This window comes from Mizuhopecten yessoensis, unplaced genomic scaffold (genome assembly GCF_002113885.1).
Source record: "Mizuhopecten yessoensis strain PY_sf001 unplaced genomic scaffold, ASM211388v2 scaffold716327, whole genome shotgun sequence".
Taxonomy (NCBI): Eukaryota; Metazoa; Mollusca; class Bivalvia; order Pectinida; family Pectinidae; genus Mizuhopecten; species Mizuhopecten yessoensis.
The window spans coordinates 293360-315372 of NW_018480061.1; the positions used below are offsets into that span (position 1 = coordinate 293360).

Consider the following 22013-nt stretch of genomic DNA (forward strand, 5'->3'; position numbering starts at 1 on the left):
TATTTTCTCCTTTGGATACTGCCAACCTGCAATAATGATTCCGTAACGTACTCCTTGTGCTATCTTTTGACCATTTGGCAACTTTTCGTTTCGTAGCTGACACGGTTTCGCTTACTTCACACGGCCACTCATTTTATTTACAAATAAATGGTGTGCTATGCGCATGCGCTACTAGAAGGAAATCCCTGAACAAAACGTTGGTCAGACAGGTAGAAATACCGATGATTTTCTTAGATTTAATCATTTTTATGAATCTATTTCAGCCAAATCCGATCATTATTTTCCATAAGGAGTCTCACTTGATATGTTTATGTAGTATTTGAAAAGAAAGACAAAAAATAAAGTTACTTCACCGTGATGCCCCTTTAAAACGTGACTTAAAATATATCTTATAGGTTTAGGCCTATAGCCTATATATTCACAATTCGTATCGATATTAATTAGAAAAGTGTACATTTTCAATGTGTTAACATATATAAAAAATAATATAAAAAATATATAAAAAAATAGTGACAGATAGAGTGCTTCTGTAACAGTTATTCCGGACATTTATCCGGTTTTGTATTCTATGTTTGCGTAGCGGTCAACGTCAACGAGACGCTTGTAAAATTTCTTCTGCTGATCGTGTTGTTCCTTGATACGACTGAGTACCGTCTATTTGCAACAATATTTTGTCATGTCACTGATTAATAATTATGTATGTCGGTGTCGATTATGATTATTTAATCGTAAATGTTGGAAACATTGACGCTTGCTTCCTAATCACAGTAACAATGGAAAGTTACAACCACGAACTCATCTTGAAATTTCTAGCAAAGTATGATTGGGTTTATAATTTTCAACTTACAAAGTTCTTTGTGGACAGAGTGTGGGAAAACATTCCAAACGAGGTGAGTATTTAACATCACCACAGTTAAAACGACAGGAATGATTTTAAGGGCCATACTTTGGCACAATGGACGGTCCGTTTTTTTTGTGACAGAAATTAAAATCAACCACATCCCCAAACGTCCTAAATATGACGTTGTAACATATAACGTTTAATTGAATAAATAGGTTTTAGTCTTTTAGATGATGTATTGTAAAGAAATGACCAAAGAAGGCAACATACCTGCCTCTTTGAACATGTAGTGTTACAGGAGAGAGTAGAGTAGTGTGTTTCCACTGGGGATCGAACCCAGAACCCCAGCTTCCCAGTCTGCCACTCTACAGATTGTGCGGAAGGAAAATTCCCTCTAGCCCAAAAATAGAAGTATCCATGGTAAACCAGTGTTGGATTTTATTGACATACACCAAATCAATAAGTCATTGTCTTTTTTTCTTCACAAAATCTTGTGTTTCCACTAACCCTATATCTACCTATCCCAGATTTATGTGTCTGCCCTAAAATGTTTATTGGCATTTAGTGATATGCACTGTTAAAGTCAGAACTACTGCTATATAAGTGTAACGTGCAGGCGGTCAACCATTTAACTACTGACCATGCTCGACGTTGCTGAACAGCTTAGTGAGCGAATCCCCAGGTTAAACTGCATTACTCGAAATGCTAGCTTGAGGTAGTATGTCCCCCTCATATATACCTTAGCTGTTACACTAACATAGAACAAATATTTTCCAAAATAAAAAAAATGCATACATTGTACCTAGCTACCTATACATGCACATTTTGTCTGAGGAAGATAGCAGAAACGCAAGTAAATATTTTGTTTGTCTAATAATAATTTCCCAATTCATGCAAATTAAACCCACAAAGGATACATCATTGCCATTGGAGAATACAATTGTAAGTATTAAACAAACTGTTTTTTTTTTTTTTCAAAATAAGAATTTCGACTTCTACCTCTCCTTACCCATTCATTTCCTTATATATATATAAGAATAAAACACTTGAATCACAATTTGTAATTGTAATATTATTATCAATACTGTTGTTATATATACAGAATGAAACTTAAAAACACCTGTTATTCAGCGATGAATAATGTGTGTGCATGTAAATCAGTGTTTCTTTTGCTCTATGAGGTACTGGCTGTAGGTCGGTGGTTTTTCCCCAGGAACCTCGGCTTTCCTCCACCACCATAAACCTGGCACGTCCTTAAAAATTTACCATGGCTGTTAATAGGAATTTTTAGGATATAAACCACAAACCATCTATGAGGTACAAATTTTGTTTTATGTCTTTTTACAGAACGAGAAAAAATGTAAAATTTGTCAGATCACTCTTGATCAAATTAAACATACAAAGTGCAAACATCTCCAAAATCAATTATATTTTAAGCTACAGCTGTCTGTATGGTGTACTTTAATCTATTTCAGTGGTGTGATGTACTACTAGATCTGTCAACAGAAGATCTCAACAAATTGCCTTATGGAGAAATCAGGGTAAGTAATATCTAAACAAATTCTACCTTAAATTCTCAATCTCATTGAGGCACCTTGTTAAAGCATGTAGCCTTCATCTTTTGAATCTTATCTTAAAGACAGGTGTTAGTTTACAGATCTCGACCTGATTAAAATACAAAGAGCCAATTAACCAAAAGGTTTTTTTCTGTATTGTTCGATGGTATCACTCTGTTCATATTAATACACTAAATTTTCTCATTTGATTTTATTTCAGGACAAATGGCCAGACTCTCTGAAAAATTTCATCAGAACAGCCTTGACCTTGTCCCTACCTAGGTCACCAAGGAAAGGTACAACTTCTGTTACCATTGACCATGAAATGCAACGAGGCATGACACCAAAGAAACAACATGAAGTGACGTTGATGTCATCAGTTGTGCATGATGTGGCACGCAGAGCTGACTGTGACGTCATCCTGGATATCGGGTCGGGACTGGTATGTACTTTGTAATTGTTGGCATGACTTGTGTTTCTGTAAAAGTGGAAATTGTCACACGTAAACTTATATAATCACCCATGTTGGCCTGGGTAGAAAATTACATCCTCGATACTCACTTACGCACTCTGCATCGTGTCTCAGTAATTTTTGGGACACAGACATTTGAGTTCTGAACTTAGTACTTTTCCTGTGGGACTTACCTACATTTTGATTACTTTATCTGTGGGACTTACCTACATTTTCAGTACTTTATCTGAAGGACTTACCTACATTTTCAGTACTTTTCCTGTGGGACTTACCTACATTTTCAGTACTTTTCCTGTTGGACTTACCTGCATTTTGAGTACTTTTCCTGTGGGACTTACCTACATTTTGAGTGCTTTTCCTGTGGGATTTACCTACATTTTGAGCACTTTTCCTGTGGGACTTACCTACATTTTCATTACTTTATCTGTGGGACTTACCTACATTTTGAGTACTTTATCTGTGGGACTTACCTACATTTTCAGTACTTTCCCTGTTGGACTTACCTACATTTTGAGTACTTTTTCTGTGGGACTTGCCTACATTTTGATTACTTTATCTGTGGGACTTACCTACATTTTCAGTACTTTCCCTGTTGGACTTACCTACATTTTGAGTACTTTTTCTGTGGGACTTACCTACATTTGAATACTTTTTCTGTGGGACTTACCTACATTTGAATACTTTTTCTGTGGGACTTACCTACATTTGAGTACTTTTTCTGTGGGACTTACCTACATTTTGATTCCTTTATCTGTGGGACTTACCTACATTTTCAGTACTTTCCCTGTTGGACTTACCTACATTTTGAGTACTTTTTCTGTGGGACTTGCCTACATTTTGATTACTTTATCTGTGGGACTTCCCTACATTTTCAGTACTTTATCTGAAGGACTTACCTCCATTTTCAGTACTTTTCCTGTGGGACTTACCTTCAATTTCAGTACTTTTCCTGTTGGACTTACCTGCATTTTGAGTACTTTTCCTGTGGGACTTACCTACATTTTTAGTACTTTTTCTGTGGGACTTACCTACATTTGAGCACTTTTTCTGTGGGACTTACCTACATTTTTAGTACTTTTTCTGTGGGACTTACCTACATTTGAATACTTTTTCTGTGGGACTTACCTACATTTTTAGTACTTTTTCTGTGGGACTTACCTACATTTTTAGTACTTTTTCTGTGGGACTTACCTACATTTGAGTACTTAGTACTTTTCCTGTGGGACTTACCTACATTTTCAGTCCTTTTCCTGTTGGACTTACCTACATTTTGCGTACTTTTTCTGTGGGACTTACCTACATTTGAGCACTTTTTCTGTGGGACTTACCTACATTTTTAGTACTTTTTCTGTGGGACTTACCTACATTTTGATTCCTTTATCTGTGGGACTTACCTACATTTTCAGTACTTTATCTGAAGGACTTACCGACATTTTCAGTACTTTTCCTGTGGGACTTACCTTCAATTTCAGTACTTTTCCTGTTGGACTTACCTACATTTTGCGTACTTTTTCTGTGGGACTTACCTACATTTGAATACTTTTTCTGTGGGACTTACCTACATTTTGAGAACTTTTCCTGTGGGACTTACCTACATTTTTAGTACTTTTTCTGTGGGACTTACCTACATTTTTAGTACTTTTTCTGTGGGACTTACCTACATTTGAGTATTTTTTCTGTGGGACTTACCTACATTTTGATTCCTTTATCTGTGGGACTTACCTACATTTTCAGTACTTTATCTGAAGGACTTACCGACATTTTCAGTACTTTTCCTGTGGGACTTACCTTCAATTTCAGTACTTTTCCTGTTGGACTTACCTACATTTTGAGAACTTTTTCTGTGGGACTTACCTACATTTTGATTACTTTATCTGTGGGACTTACCTACATTTTGAGTACTTTTCCTGTGGGACTTACCTACATTCCGAGAACCTTCTATAACTGCAAGTAATGGTACCCATAAACAATTTGAAAACAATGATCAAGATTAAAAATGCTGGATAACAGCTGTCAGTGAAAACTCATTCCAGACCACAATACATCATTATTTATTCGACAATATTTACCACTGTCATGGTATGGCATTGCCACAATATAACCTTTTGAAATTCAGATGGCTTCATGTAAACTATAAATGTCATAGCCCATGTAAAGACGTCATCATTATTATGGCATCATAATTGTAACATTGGAAACCACTGACTTCCATTGAATAAGCATACATGATGCATACACTGATTCAAAGTGAATACAGCAATTTATTAAGCATATTTTACTTTATCATATGGAAACTGTGTTATGCAGTGTCATCACATAAATTATGTTAAATGTAACTTGTGTAATATCACTCCGGAAATGAAGTGACACTTGACTAGGAACAATTGATGTGACGTCACATCATTGTGAAGTGGACACCATTTTCATTGTTTCAGAGGCGGCCAAGTGTAAAAATATTCATTTCCTAACACAATTATACAGGTTACTTTGTATTATGTGATAAAAAGAACCTGTCATTCCTTTCCCTTCATACTAGATTATGTACTTGTTTTGGATTTTTCATATTTGCTCGCCTACATGAAAAATCCAAAACTTGTATCATAAATCTAATATGAAGTGAAACTTATGACAGATCCTCTATTTCTGTAATATCAAAATGTACTTCAAAATCAGTAAATATAAGCATTAAACTTTGCTATTCATAGTCTATGTGAATGACACAGCTTTGCATGTAAAACAATGAATACACTAGGGCATATTATGATTTGTTTGCTTGAAAAGCTGTAGCTGCCCAAATAACACACTTAAATGCTTAAATGCATGTGTAGTGGAACTGGACTGGGTCCAGGTAGCTCAACTGGTCGAGTGTCTGTCTAGAGTTGGAAGGATTCCTGGTTTGAACCCCGGTCTGGCTGTGCATTTTCAGCTCCAAATGTACATGCATGAAAGAGAGAGAGTCACTCGGTCAGCTGAATATATATTTCCTAACTGAAATAAAATTGATAAACATTCCTTACATATACAATACACAATGTTCATCTTATTCATCTTTAGTAACGTACCATTCTAATCCCTTTCTGGCTTGAGAGTGTTTAAAATATTGAAATTGGTGCCATGTCTAGTCTGTTATATTTCTGTACAGGGATACCTGGGACAAATACTGCAAAAACAGTTTGGTTACAGAATCATTGGATTTGAGAGTAAGCAGTGTCACACCTCTGGGGCGGAGAAGAGAGTCTGTCATACAGGTAAGACATTTACAGGGTAGAGAAGAGAGTCTGCAAAACAGGTAAGATATTTACAGGGTAGAGAAGAGAGTCTGTAATACAGGTAAGACATTTACAGGGTAGAGAAGAGTCTGTAAAACAGGTAAGACAATTACAGGGTAGAGAAGAGAGTCTGTAATACAGGTAAGACATTTACGGGGTATAGATGATAGCCTGTTATACAAGTAAGACATTTACAGGGTAGAAATGACAGCCTGTAATACAGGTACCACATTTACGGGGTAGAGAAGAGAGTCTGTAAAACAGGTAAGACATTTACAGGGTAGAGATGACAGCCTGTAATACAGGTAAGACGTTTACAGGGTAGAGAAGAGAGTCTGTAAAACAGGTAAGACATTTAAAGGGTAGAGATGACAGCCTGTAAAACAGGTAATACATTTTAAGGGTAGAGATGACAGCCTGTTATACAGGTACCACATTTACGGGGTAGAGAAGAGAGTCTGTAAAACAGGTAAGACATTTACAGGGTAGAGATGACAGCCTGTAAAACAGGTAATACATTTTAAGGGTAGAGATGACAGCCTGTTATACAGGTTAGACATTTACGGGACAGAGAAGAGAGTTTGTAATACGGAGACAGTTCCTTAAAGATAACTTGATATAATATAATGAATAGTAAATATTAAAGCTTCTAGGTTTTAAGCAGCTTATTCCAATTTTTGATAATTTCATTTGAAGTAATTGAAAAATACAAGTCTTGTTATAGTAATGTTACTGAAAAGTGGAATTTCTGTGTGTGGAAATGTTCATGTTGTGATCCTTTAAACTGTTAACTTGTTCACCCCTGAAATTTCATGCTGGACTATTCCAACATTTGAATTAGAAGAGTTCATATGTGTCTTCAGGGGTGAATGAGTTAATGGTGTTAAAATGTCTGCATTGGCACTAGTTCTGAAATATATATGTTCTGTTTTTCTATATACTCTAAATAATGAATAATTGCATGTTAATATTGATATTTACACAAACATTTCTATACTGAGAAAATTTCCAGTCTTACAGTCTGTAGCCTGATTATGAATTGTTTTCTTTGTGAAGTCAGTATTAAGGCCTTGATAAATATGCATAATGTACACATTCTGTTCAAAGCACTATTATAGCAGTGATAAATACATTACAAATAATCACCACTATTATAGCGGTGATAAATACATTACACATCATCACAACTATTATAGCAGTGATCAATACATTACAAATCATCACCACTATTATAGCAGCGCTAAATACATCACAAATCATCACAACTATTATAGCAGTGATAAATGCATTACAAATCATCACCACTATTATAGTAGCGATAAATACATTACAAATCATCCCCACTATTATAGCAGTGATCAATACATTACAAATCATCCCCACTATTATAGCAGTGATCAATACATTACAAATCATCACCACTATTAAAGCAGTGATAAATACATTACTAATCATCACCACTATTAAAGCAGTGATAAATACATTACAAATCATCCCCACTATTATAGCAGTGATCAATACATTACAAATCATCACCACTATTATAGCAGCGATAAATACATCACAAATCATCACCACTATTACAACTACTGTTATACTTGTGCTTGCTTCCTTTTACAGATCACAATAATGGAATACAGAATGTGACTTTTGAGCTGGAAAAAGGTCAAGAAAATAGGGACAAGTTTTCAGAACTGGTTTACAATACATGTCATGTAAAAGGTCAGAGCATCGCCACCGACAAGTCTGTGAGAAAACCAGAAACGTGTATAAACAGTGAGAATGATGGGAAATGTGACGACGATGTATGTGATAACAAAACATTTGTACAGAATATTTCAGGTTCTGATGATTTGGTTTTGAAACAACCAGACGGTGATGATTTGGTTTTGAAACAACCAGACTGTGATGATTTGGTTTTGAAACAACCCCTATCAGTGACAGTTGAAGGTCGTAGATGTGATGAAGATTGTGTGAGTAATGTATCAACAGGCTATCTGGAGTCCTGTCAGAAATGTAAATATAATTCTCAGCATGAAGGCCACACAATCGTAATAAAAAATCCTTATTTTGAGCGATGCAAGGCATGTGACATTGAAATTGACAATTTGACATTGAAACAACCGGCAGAGTTTTCCGATGTTTGTAGCTCTTGTCAGCAAAATAGAAATTTAGAAACGCAAGTTCAGGTTTTGAGACATTCCCCAGATTTCAATGGTGGATGTGAGTGTGGTGATGACATGGTTGACAAAGCATCAGATCCACAGTCGACCTTGACACAACCGGTGAAGCCCTTGACCTTGACCTCACCAAGGGCTCTTATGATTGGTTTACATTGTTGCGGTGACCTCACGCCTACCATGATGGAGTATTTCCGGTGTCTGGACTTCGTCAGAGGACTGTGCTGTGTCAGCTGCTGTTATCACAGAATGAAGGTCAAAGGTCAGTGATTATAACATGTCTGTTGAAAAAGAATGAATGCGACCCTTTGAAATTATTTATAGTGCTTAAACCATATATGGCTTATTCTGAAACTGATCTGAAAAATAACTACAATGACCCCTATTTGATACATATATTAACTTAACTATTGTTTGCCATCAATTTAATGAATTAATGATCACTATGAAAGAATTAAATTTCCATTTCAGATCAATTTTATCACACAATATCCTTAAAAGTTTTATAATTTTTTGTTAAATGAAGACTGATTTCATCTCTAATTTGAATGTCACACAGATCTTATGCATAAAAATATTCCTTTAGTTATTCTGTAGCAGAACATTCTAGGGCAATTTAGATATTTATAGTTTTCAGAACAATAGATACAGGTAATTAATGGTAAGCTTATCGTCCTATTAAAATAATTAAGTCAACACTGATTTCAAGGAGATAGGAAATGAAAAGCTGTTTTCTAGAGTTACTGTTAAAAGAGGGAAAACATGCCCAGTTTCAGAGTCCCATCATACTTTAATTGTATGTGTATTGTTTCAGCCACAAATGAGATCCCATTCAACTTCCCAATGACTGCAGCAACGGCTAAAATCTACCAGAGACTCAGGGGAGATAACCCAGGCTGGAGCCTCAGTACATTTGCTATGCGATTAGCTGCTCAGGAGACCAGGTACATGTATACTAGCTTATTGGAATGCAGACCAATTAAATATTCAATAACGAATCTTTAAGAGAATTAAAGCATGAATTATTAAAAGTACAATGAAAACCTGTATAATCTGACACCATGTGGGACACATTGGTCAGACTAGATAGGATGTCGGAATCTGCAGGTCTATTGTGTAGTTTTCATCAATATTAGTATTACCGTAAAAACCGATGTAATTTGCGCAGGTACTTTTTGAGGCTGACAATCGGGAAAAAAGCTTTTACTCGAATATTTTGCGCACCCAAAAATCTGGGAAAAAAAACATGTTCATGCTCCGAAAATCGATCTCTGAATATTTAAAAAAAAATATATTTCTTATGATTTTTTTTTCATTGATGTAAAATGATATTAAAAACCAAGAAGAAACTACGTAAAATGTGTAATTTGTTGTTTGTTTTCTTATCTGATTACACATGACACACACGTGTGCGCATATCGGCATACATCAATTCATTTTAGTAATATTTTACATCAAACATTTACTTGCTCACAAAAACATATCAATTAATAAGTAATTCAATGTTTAGTAACAGCTGGTGCATATCTCCTGGTGAAAGACATAATTAGATACCTTTTATTGATCATAATTACGATCAGTGAGAAGGGCTCATCATGGCGGCTTGGGTTACGTCGGTATTGCATTATGCCTGAATAGACAACATAGCTGTCAAACCTCCCTCATTAGGAGGGAGACTCCCTCATTTTGACCAAAATTTACCAATCACTCTGGAAAATCCGCATCCTGTGGTCAAATGATCTCCTAGTTACTGCAGGGTGTGTGTAATGATGATCATAACAGGTGTGTCTGAATCAAATGAATGCTTTTTGGAGTTATTTTGATACATAAAATGTGAAAGACAAATTAAACAAACATGCAGTTTCAGTCGTGTTTCACGAACTTTCTCCCTCATTTGAAATGTGGAATGAGGGAAATCTCCCTCATAATAGGTTTCAGAGGTTGACACCAATGAGACATGTACAGTGTGTTGAAGTACTCAGTTGCTGGATTAGACATTGTAATACTAAGGGGTCAGAATAAGCAGGATGGCAAACTAATCAGGTCTCATATTTTTTCATCAATGGAGGCATGGTAGTCTAGTGGTAGGATGCCAGGCTCGTGACCGAAGGGTTGCAGTTCACGTCACAACACGGCCCTGTGTTGTATCTTTGAGTAAGATACTTTACTCTGCTTGTTCCAGTCTACTCAGCTGTAAATTAGTATGTGAATGGGCAGTGCTAGAATTGTTGAATACTAGCTGTGAGCACCGAAATTGCAGCACCGGCTCTATGCTTCCAAGGTAGTTGAGAAAGATATTGGCTAGTTGCAAAGGCCCTGTAACCACGGGTAATAATTTGTGAACCGCTTTGAGATGACCTACAAACTAGGTTGTGATAAAGTGGTATATAAGAACCTCAAATTATTAATTATTATCAAAATTTGGATTGTAGCTTAATGCTGAAATTAGGCAGGATGACAGTACTCAGGGGTTTGATAAGACAGGATAGTGAGATGTTTAATGTTTAGGTTAGGAAGGCCAACAGAATACTCGGGTCAGATTAAGCAGAGCTCTAGAAAACTCCAAGGTTAGATTATGAAGAATGTCGGAATGCTTGGGGACTAACAGTAGTTTTCACTCGTAGGCAAAAGTAAATATGCAGGCTTCAGGAAGTATTACCAAGTTCCATGCAATTTCGTTCCCCTTGAATACACTTAAACTAACCTGTGATATCTCTATAATGCTGTTCTGGCTACATGTAGGATCAGGGAAACAATACAATGCAGTAGCAATGTTCATGACATAATACAAACACTGGAAATGGTTAATAATGATTTACAAATATGACTTCAGGGGTCGCTGGGGTCAGCAGACAGCCAAAGATCATGATTACCACACCAAGAATGTAGGATACCGAGGAATTCTGGAGTTGTACACCCATACAAGTAAGTGTTCTGGAACTCTCGCTACAAGTACTTGTAACTTGATTCTGATTCTGTTAATATACAGCACAGAATGATGAAATCTTGTTTGCATTAAAAATTAATACTTTGTTTAAGAAGATTTAACTTTCCTTAAAACATAGTGATGATGTCACAAGTGTCCAGTAAGCTGTATGTTTTACCAACAATGCAATAAGTTACCCATCAGTTTAATAAGTGCTTCACTTATTGCACAGTTGTGACATCACGTTCTAGAGAACAGATGAAAGTAATATAGTGATATAGGTAAAACAAAATTAACAAACACACATTATTTTGTATAATATTAAATCAACACATATAGAATACCAGTGGTGTTACTACTTTTAGAATCCAACACATGCAAAATTCAACATCTAGATTCCTGTAATAGCAGTGTTAATATCCATGGAATTCAACACATTCAAAATTGAACAGCTAGAATACTGAATCAGCAGAGTTAATATCCGTGGAATTCAACACATTTAAAATTGAAACAGCTAGAATACTGAAACAGCAGTGTTAATATCCGTGGAATTCAACACATGCAAATTTGAACAGCTAGAATACTGAATCAGCAGTGTTAATGTCCATGGAATTCAACACATTCAAAATTGAATAGCTAGAATACTGAATCAGGAGTGTTACTATCCATGGAATTCAACACATTCAAAATTCAACAGCTAGAATACTGAATCATCAGTGTTAATATCCGTGGAATTCAACACATGCAAATTTGAACAGCTAGAATACTGAATCAGCAGTGTTAGTATCCATGGAATTCAACACATTCAAAATTGAACAGCTAGAATACTGAATCAGCAGTGTTAGTATCCATGGAATTCAACACATTCAAAATTCAACAGCTAGAATACTGAATCAGCAGTGTTAGTATCCATGGAATTCAACACATTCAAAATTCAACAGCTAGAAAACTGAATCAGCAGTGTTAATATCCATGGAATTCATCACATTCAAAATTGAAACAGCTAGAATACTGAATCATCAGTGTTAATATCCGTGGAATTCAACAAATTCAAATTTGAACGGCTAGAATACTGAATCAGCAGAGTTAATATCCATGGAATTCAACACATTCAAAATTGAAACAGCTAGAATACTGAATCAGCAGTGTTAATGTCCATGGAATTCAACACATTCAAAATTCAACAGCTAGAAAACTGAATCAGCAGTGTTAATATCCATGGAATTCATCACATTCAAAATTGAAACAGCTAGAATACTGAATCATCAGTGTTAATATCCGTGGAATTCAACACATTTAAAATTGAAACAGCTAGAATACTGAAACAGCAGTGTTAATATCCGTGGAATTCAACAAATTCAAATTTGAACGGCTAGAATACTGAATCAGCAGAGTTAATATCCATGGAATTCAACACATTCAAAATTCAACAACTAGAATACTGAATCAGCAGTGTTAATATACATGGAATTCAACACATTCAAAATTGAATAGCTAGAATACTGAATCAGGAGTGTTACTATCCATGGAATTCAACACATTCAAAATTGAAACAGCTAGAATACTGAATCAGCAGTGTTAATATCCGTGGAATTCAACACATTCAAATTTCAACAACTAGAATACTGAATCAGCAGTGTTAACATCCATGGAATTCAACACATTCAAAATTGAACAGCTAGAATACTGAATCAGGAGTGTTAATATCCATGGAATTCAACACATTCAAAATTCAACAGCTATAATACTGAATCAGCAGTGTTAATATCCATGGAATTCAACACATTCAAAATTGAAACAGCTAGAATACTGAATCAGCAGTGTTAATATCCGTGGAATTCAACACATTCAAATTTCAACAGCTAGAATACTGAATCAGCAGTGTTAATGTCCATGGAATTCAACACATTCAAAATTGAAACAGCTAGAATACTGAATCAACAGTGTTAATATCCGTGGAATTCAACACATTCAAAATTCAACAGCTAGAATACTGAATCAGCAGTGTTAATATCCATGGAATTCAACACTTTCAAAATTGAAACAGCTAGAATACTGAATCAGCAGTGTTAATATCCATGGAATTCAACACATTCAAAATTGAAACAGCTAGAATACTGACCCTGGGGTCTCACGTTTCCCCCTGGGGAGGAGGTAAACTTTACTATAGTTTATATAGGGAAATCACATTTTGGACCAACATTTGTTTAATTGCCATTGGAGGTAATTCAGTTTAGGTTAGCATTATCAGTATTGGGTAGCAGTTTGATGGTATGCACATATGAGCCCTGACTGACCCCCTAGGGCTATTGGGTGGGGCCAAAAAGGGTTGAATTGACTGAAATTTCAAAAATCTTCTTCTCAACACCCAGATATGGTAGAATCAAACACTTTTCATAGATGGAAGGGTCTTAAGGTTTATGACCCTAGGGTCTCACGTTTACCCCCTGGGGAAAGAGGGGGGGGGGATTTATTATAATTTATAATGGCAAATGATACTTTGAATATTACATGTTAATAACTTGATTGGAATTATAACCCTGAGTTGACAGTTTGATACTTTGAAAGTTTTGAGCCAGCCCTACCCCCAAGGGCTGTAGGGTGGGGCCCAAAGGAGTCAGTGTGCTAAAATTACTCCATTTTCCTTGTTTAGAATCAGAGGTGCTAGTTTCAAATATTTCTAGTCTTAAATATGTATGCTAGATATTGAATAAGGTGATTTTATTGTTTTTTGTCACTGAATAATATTTCTGTTCTTGTTAAAAACAAAATCAACTCTCTGTATAAATACATCAGGTGACCATTAAGGCCCATGGGCCTCTTGTTTAAGATAATTGACCCAGTGACCTTGAATATAAGTCAAGGTCATTCATTTAAACAAACTCGGTAGCCGGCCGGCTGGCCGGCCGATGGACGCCGCACCATGGCATAAGTTACTCTAATCATGCACTCGACCAATAAAACTATAGAAACTGGTTACAATATTTCGCCAGGTATTGCCACATGTTCTGCTCCAAGTTCATGCTCTTATCCTGTCAGCATATAACATACCAGGGCACTTTGTAATTATAACTTACCCCCCGCCCCCTGTCACAGACTTTCTGCAATGACATTCAACTGCCATGCCGCTAGGTTTTGTGATATTGGCGAGTCCAAAATGTAAATTGACAGTCTATTAAGATGTTTAATTGTGTTAATTCTAATACCAGATGTTTGCTTGTAAAAAGAAATCAACATAAAATCCTCATTTTGATAACCGGAGTCAAAACAATCTCAGTAAGTTAATTAGTTGGGTTTGATTTAATCATATGTAATGGATTATGTATGATTCATATAAGAACTGTCTGTACTTGCCCTTCTGTCCATATTTACCCAGATGTCTTATAGAGCGTCTGACTAGGAACCTAGGGATCACAGTTTGATCCCTGGTGGAAACACCATTCTCTTTCCTGTTACAAATGATATATGTGGCCTTCCTTGTGGTGACAGGGAGTTAGAACCTGGGTTTTGGTGTTTGAGGGCAAACACATTTAAAAATGGGGAGTGGATTAGTGTTGCAGATTTTAATTGTTCAAAGGATTACGATCGCCTTCTAGCTTCGAGCTAGCAGGAATTTCCCTTTAGCTCAGTGGTAGAGCATCCGACTAGGAACCCTGTTGGAAGCACACTTTTTTCTTTCCTGTTACATTTACTATACCACATGATACATATACTGTTATTCTAAATGAATTTGAAATGGTTATTTTTGTCATTGTTATTTTTATTGCATTTAAGGATTGTTCTTTTTAAAAAAAGATCTGGAACTACTTTGCACTGTGCAGAACAACAATACAAATGTACTATGATCGGAGTACTTTGGATTTTAAATAGTATATAGTCAGCTGATAACACATCATTGTGTTGATTTTTTTTGTTTCAAATGATCAAATGTAATCTTACATTTGTGTCCATGTCAAATCAAATTATTAAACTAATAATATAATACATTCAATTTGACATTGACACTTTGACAGTTTTACCTGTGAATTGAATTTGCCTTGTAATTTTCTTTTTGCACCAGGTCAAAACGATTCAATATATTAAGGATATTCATTTTGGATTGTAATCATTTGGAAAAAAATATGAATTACTTGAACCTAGATTAACAAGATATTGTGATATACTACAGTAAGTACCCTGTTGTTGTATTTCAGAATCCCAAAGTTGTGCGAAGGTGTTCAGAAAGATAGCAAGAAAATCAGACTTTTCCTCGTTCACAGCCTACATTGATGCGGCCAGTAGTCGTCTTGGTCACCAAGCGGGGCTGGAATCAGGTATACACTGTATTAATCCTGCAATAAGTCCATCTCTGGAGATAACCCCTTCCTATAATTGTCATGTAAAAAGCTACTTAAAGTTTCAGACTTTGAATTGTTCCCCCTTGTCTTCGTGACGTTTTATGTAAAAGTAAGGTTCATGCATCCTTTAAATAACAGTTTGATGTGTACACATAATGTTGTGACATCATCAATCTATGTGTTTGCATCCTATTATGAAATACAGGGATGGCTGATCCATAGCCCCAAAGTTTCAGTGTATTATTGTTTGCCTGCGTAGCCATGTATTCACCTGTCTAAATGTCACATGGTATCAGAAGTGGCAAGACTTTGTGTTGAATGTATGATAAAACCATAATGAAATGAATAAAGGCTGATAATATTACTGTCCTCTGCATGTTCAAATGCAAGTAAACAAAATAACATTCCCGCTTGACATAAAAACGAACATGTAAAGTCAAAGTCATCAGCAGCAAGTACTCTGTAGTAAGACATAAGCTGATGGAGTTAGAAAGCAATCTCTATAAACAGAAATGCGGATTCATCAAGCATATACACGTAATGTGTATTTCTTGATGTGTCATCCTATATTCTGTGGAGGTGGGGTTGAGGATGGGAATTGAGGCGAGGACTTAGGAGTTGTGCGTGTTCGGGGTGGTGGTGGGCTAGCTGTTACATTCATTAATTTGACCAGTGATTTTAAAGATTCCTTGATCTGTAATGTTACTGTATTAGCAATTTATGTTGATGTTTAGTCATGAATCCACTTTGCTGTTTGTTTTTAAACATAATGAGATCAAAACTAATAATTTTGCAGGTATAGACAGGGAAGAACTGAACGGCCTGTTTGAGAAATATAAAGATAAGATGAAGTATATTGAGCCTTTGACAGTAAGTAATATTGGTAGATGGAGTATATATTGTGTCTTTGACAGTAAGTAATGATGATAGATGAAGTATATTGAGCCTTTGACAGTAAGTAGTGTTGGTAGATGGAGTATATTGAGTCTTTGACAGTAAGTGATGTTGGTAGATGGAGTATATTGAGTCTTTGACAGTAAGTAATGATGGTAGATGAAGTATATTGAGCCTTTGCCAGTAAGTAATGTTAGTATATGGAGTATATTGAGTCTTTGGCAGTAAGCAATGTTAGTAGATAAAGTATATTGAGTCTTTAACAGTAAGTAATGCTGGTAGATGGAGTATATTCAGTCTTTGACAGTAAGTGATGTTGGTATATGGAGTATATTGAGCCTTTGCCAGTAAGTAATGTTAGTAGATGGAGGATATTGAGTCTTTGACAGTGAGCAATGTTAGTAGATGGAGTATATTGAGTCTTTGACAGTAAGCAATGTTGGTAGATGGAGTATATTCAGTAAGCAATGTTGGTAGATGGAGTATATTGAGTCTTTGACAGTAAGTAATGTTAGTAGATGGAGTATATTGAGTCTTTGACAGTAAGCAATGTCGGTAGATGGAGTATATTCAGTCTTTGACAGTAAGTAATGTTAGTAGATGGAGAATGTTGAGCCTTTGACAGTAAGTAATGATGATAGATGAAGTATATTGAGCCTTTGACAGTAAGTAATGATGGTAGATGAAGTATATTGAGCCTTTGACAGTAAGTAATGTTAGTAGATGGAGAATGTTGAGCCTTTGACAGTAAGTAATGATGATAGATGAAGTATATTGAGCCTTTGACAGTAAGTAATGCTGGTAGATGTAGTATATTGAGTCTTTGACAGTAAGGAATGTTAGTAGATGGAGTATATTGAGTATTTGACAGTAAGCAATGTTAGTAGATGGATTATATTGAGTCTTTGACAGTAAGTCATGCTGGTAGATGGAGTATATTCAGTAAGGAATGTTGGTAGATGGAGTATATTCAGTAAGGAATGTTGGTAGATGGAGAATGTTGAGACTTTGTCAGTAAGTAATGTTAGTAGATGGAGAATGTTGAGCCTTTGACAGTAAGTAATGCTGGTAGATGTAGTATATTGAGTCTTTGACAGTAAGCAATGTTAGTAGATGGAGTATATTGAGTCTTTGACAGTAAGTAATGTTGGTAGATGGAGTAGGTTGAGTCTTTGACAGTAAGTAATGTTGGTAGATGGAGTATGTTGAGTCTTTGACAGTAAGTTATGTTGGTAGATGAAGTATATTGAGTCTTTGACAGTAAGTAATGTTGGTAGATGGAGTATGTTGAGTCTTTGACAGTAAGTAATGTTAGTAGATGGAGTATGTTGAGCCTTTGACAGTATAAGTAATGTTGATAGATGAAGTATCTTGAGCCTTTGACAGTAAGTAATGATGATAGATGAAGTATATTGAGCCTTTGACAGTAAGTAATGCTGGTAGATGAAGTATATTGAGCCTTTGACAGTAAGTAATGTTGGTAGATGAAGTATATTGAGCCTTTGACAGTATAAGTAATGTTGATAGATGAAGTCTCTTGAGCCTTTGACAGTAAGTAATGTTGGTAGATGAAGTATATTGAGCCTTTGACAGTATAAGTAATGTTGGTAGATGAAGGGTATTGATCCTTTGACAGTAAGTAATGTTAGTAGATAAAGTATATTGAGTCTTTGACTGTAAGAAATGTTGGTAGATGAAGTATATTGAGTCAGTATAAGATTTCAGTCTCTTTTCTTTTATGATTAAATTTTGTTGATACTTCAGTTATTTTTTTCTATTTCATGTTTGATTACAATCGTCCGTTTTACTTTCATTGATCATCAGTCATTAATATATGCATGAAAGTATAATTAATACAAGGTAAAAGTTGTAAATTTACGTCTTTGGGTTGGTATCTTTTTTCTGAAAATTTCCTTGTAGATATATTTTATTCTGGATCAGCACTTATCGTTAAAATAAATTCATGACTCAAAACACATCAGTGAAAACCAATAATTTCTAAATCGAGTTTCAGAAACCGGGATTTGCTTTTTAGAGAAAACAACTTTTATAATAATTACTCTAGATTTTAAATAAGATAGATTCATGTGGTTGTCCTACATCATAACTACAAATTGATTTCAGTTGATTTAGAGAAGCCTAAATATATTGATTAAAACATATCTTTTATGCATTAACCATGCCACTTGGAAAAATCTGACTTTATTACACAAGAATTATCCTTTTCAAAACATTAAAAACAGTGCCAATATTCCAAAGTGCGGAGACTTAAGTTGACTATTCTGTTACAGGCACTCCAGTATTTGTTACAGCCGGTGTTAGAGGGACTGATCAACACAGACCGAGCCCAGTATTTACACGACCATGATATTACAGCTGAAATCGTACCAATCTTTGATGAAATTATCTCCCCTAGAAATTTAGCTTTAATATCTGTGAAATAATGTCTTGTGAGCGTTTGTAATGCAATATTAACTCTTTTGAATAACTATTAAATACATTTTCTCAAAAATTAATACAACTGCTATTTTGGTTCAACATGATTGAACCATTTTGAATTTTGATTGTGTTTCTTAATCTATGAAGTTTCCAAGGCAGCCAAAGAATTTCAAATATGATTTTATTTTGACTTTTTGTTGTTACTTTTAGTGAAGATCAAAATGAGAAAGAAATCAAACCTTATCTCATTCTTGAGTATTGTTCACATGTGGTAAAATTAATTTCAAACCATATTTTGTGTTTAACTGTAGTTGCCTCTCATATATAGTTCAAGTTAAAAATTAACTTTGAAAACTTGTTTTTGACAATTATTATTTTTAAGCGCTGTTTCTAAGCAACTCCGCATGAAAGTTACCAATGGTCCCTAGTGACGCTAATCAAATATTGAGACTGATCAGAAAACCAAGACGGCCAAAAGGCAGATTTTCAGAAATAACAGGAAGGATCTATCTAAAACTGTATATTTATGTTCCTATTGGTCTCTTGTTGTGCATGTAAATTTCGATCTGAAAACCGCGATTACCAAAAGGCGGCTATCTCGGATTCAAAAAACAAAGGGTTCTCGTTATTTCACAGAAACTACTGGAGGAAACCTTCTACAATTTGATATGTAATTTTATCTTGGTTTATAGTTTTACATTTTTTTTTGGAGACCAATTTGAAAAATAAAATGGCCTAGAGGCAGTTTTTGTTCACCAGTATGATGTATACAGCTGTAAAACCAGTTATATTCATAAAGTTAAAATACTTGAACTGCTTGCTTTATGCTGAAGAAAAGCCATTCAAAAAAAAATTCTCAATTAAGATCAGAAATACCTGTTAATCCGTAGTTACTACTCCTGCTTAACGCTCCTTAATTTAGGAGTGGGACGACTGGTTCGCCTGTTGTCAGTGTAATGTGACCGGGTGAGGTGTCCTGCTGGGTGTCTTCAGCAGTATGTTTCAGTGGGGTAGCACTATAAGGTCTGCATATATTCCGCACTATTACAAGGAGACATACATGAACAGATTGCAGCCTCCCAAAACACACCCATGCATCTTACACACAGGGGAGGCCAGCCTTAAATGACCATAACTGTTGATAGGATGTTAAACAATAATAAACCAAACCGTAGTTTATATCCTGAAAAGTAACTGCGTTTGAATACATGTAAAATAATTAACTTGTTTATGCCAATGATTTGGTTTCGGTTTATAGGGTTGAACGTCCTATGAACAACTAAGGTCATAAATGGACATGCCTCCATGTATGCTGTGAAAGCGTACATGTGTATATGTGTGCTGGAGACAGGGTATGTTGGTGTATTTGCCTCCTTGAGCTAGCGCGGGTCTGATGCCGACTTTATAGTGCTATCTCACTAAATATCATGCCTAATGAACCAGTTGTTGGCATTACCCTGAATGCTGAACGTTAAGCAGGGAATACAACTATCAGTTGACTTTGTAATGTCCAGGCGTGGTAACAGAACCCACTGCCTTCGCTTTTTTGTTACCAAGTAGAGGGCCAAATGCTGCATTTTTTTTTTATTAGTCGCATCGTACGATCATGCAGTTGTTAACTCTCTCACTCCCCAAATTACAGGGGTGGTTGCTTCCTCGCGTTCACTGTTAAGTGAATTTGGCAGTATATCTCCTGTCCATATCTCATTCAAGTTGATTACAAACTTTGTTTATTTACTAATATTTATTGCGTACATATTTGTATCAGCCTTTTTAAGTCGTGATTCAAACTGAAATTGTCACATTTAATCATTTATAACCTAACATTTGTATGTGCACTTTCATGTATATGCAAGGTACTTATGTAACTGTTGGTCCACATCTGAGATTGTCTTTCAGACCAAATATATTTCAAATAAACCTCTTTGGTCCAAGCTTTTGTTGTGTCCAAGGTATTTTGAAACGAGGAAGAGTAATGAAATAATGTCATTTTACCACGCTTAACTATATTTAACTCACCTGGCCCAAAGGGCAAAGTGAGCTTATATCGTGGCGCGGCCTCCATCGTCAATATTTCACTTTAAACAACTTCTTAAAAACCAAAAATGCCAAGGGTGATGATATTTGGCCAGTATCGTGCTGGGATGAATGACCTTCACTCATTTTCAAGGTCTCAAGGATTCAATATGTAAAAAACATAAACATCTTCTTCTAAAAATCGTCTAAAAAACCTTTAAACAACTTCTAAAGAATAACGAAAAGGACCAGGATGATTTTTAGCTGACCTGGCACGAAGTGCCAAGTGAGCTTATGCCGTGGCGCGGCGTCCGTCCGGCGTCTGGCATCAATATTTTACTTTTCAACGACTTCTTAATAACCGAAAGGCCTAGGGTGTCAATATTTGGCCAGAAGCAAACTTGGATGAAGGGCTACAAAGTTTGTTCAAATTAATGACCTTCACCCATTTTCAAGGTCACAGGGGTCAAATATGTTAAAAACTTTAAACATCTTCTTCTTGATAACCAAACTGCCCAGAGAGATGATATTTGGCCAGTAGTATGCTTGGGTGAAGGGCTACCGAGTTTGTTGAAATGAATAACCTTCAATTATATTCAAGGTCACAGGGTCAATTGTCTTAAAAAAACCTTTAAACAACTTCTTCTCAATAACCAAAATGCCATGGGTGATGATATTTGGCCAATAGCATGCTGACATGAAGGGCTACAAAGTTTGTTCAAATGAATGACCTTAACCCATATTGAAGGTCACAGGGGTCAAATATGTTAAAAACTTTTAAACAACTTTTGAATAACCAAAATGCCCAGGGTAATGATATTTGGCCAGTAGCATGCTGAGATAAAGGGCTACAAAGTTTGTTCAAATACATGACCTTCACCCATATTCAAGGTCACAGGGGTCAAATATGTTAAAAACATTACACAACTTCTTCTGAATAACCAAAATGCACAGGGTGATGATATTTGGCCAGTAGCATGCTAGGGTAAAGGGCTATCAAGTTTGTTCAAATGAATGACCTTCAATTATATTCAAGGTCACAGGGGTCAATTGTTATGTGAAAAACATTAAACAACTTCTTCT

At 35.6% G+C, this 22013-nt stretch overlaps 1 protein-coding gene across 2 annotated transcripts; it reads left to right on the top strand.

Annotated features, from left to right (window-relative positions):
- Nucleotides 1-599: 599 nt before the first annotated feature.
- On the top strand, nt 600-20842 carry LOC110443132 (methyltransferase-like protein 25). Of its 2 annotated transcripts, none has more exons than XM_021487142.1 (10): nt 600-697; nt 2317-2382; nt 2618-2839; nt 6012-6117; nt 7759-8580; nt 9133-9262; nt 11152-11243; nt 15438-15557; nt 16378-16451; nt 18767-20842. In XM_021487142.1, the coding sequence occupies exons 1-10, from the start codon at nt 677-679 to the stop codon at nt 18917-18919; spliced, it is 1806 nt and encodes a 601-aa protein (XP_021342817.1). In that variant the 5' UTR covers nt 600-676; the 3' UTR covers nt 18920-20842. The 2 variants fall into 2 exon arrangements, with proteins under 2 accessions (XP_021342817.1, XP_021342816.1); XM_021487141.1 differs by having other exon boundaries at nt 610-890.
- The last annotated feature ends 1171 nt before the right edge of the window (nt 20843-22013 follow it).

Bases quoted from the DNA above. Each gene is read 5' to 3' on its own strand.
- LOC110443132 (XM_021487141.1), top strand. From the start codon at position 696: ATGTATGTCGGTGTCGATTATGATTATTTAATCGTAAATGTTGGAAAC. The intron at 8,581-9,132 runs GTCAGTGATTAT...GTATTGTTTCAG, and splicing joins TCACAGAATGAAGGTCAAAG to CCACAAATGAGATCCCATTC. The intron at 15,558-16,377 runs GTATACACTGTA...ATAATTTTGCAG, and splicing joins CCAAGCGGGGCTGGAATCAG to GTATAGACAGGGAAGAACTG.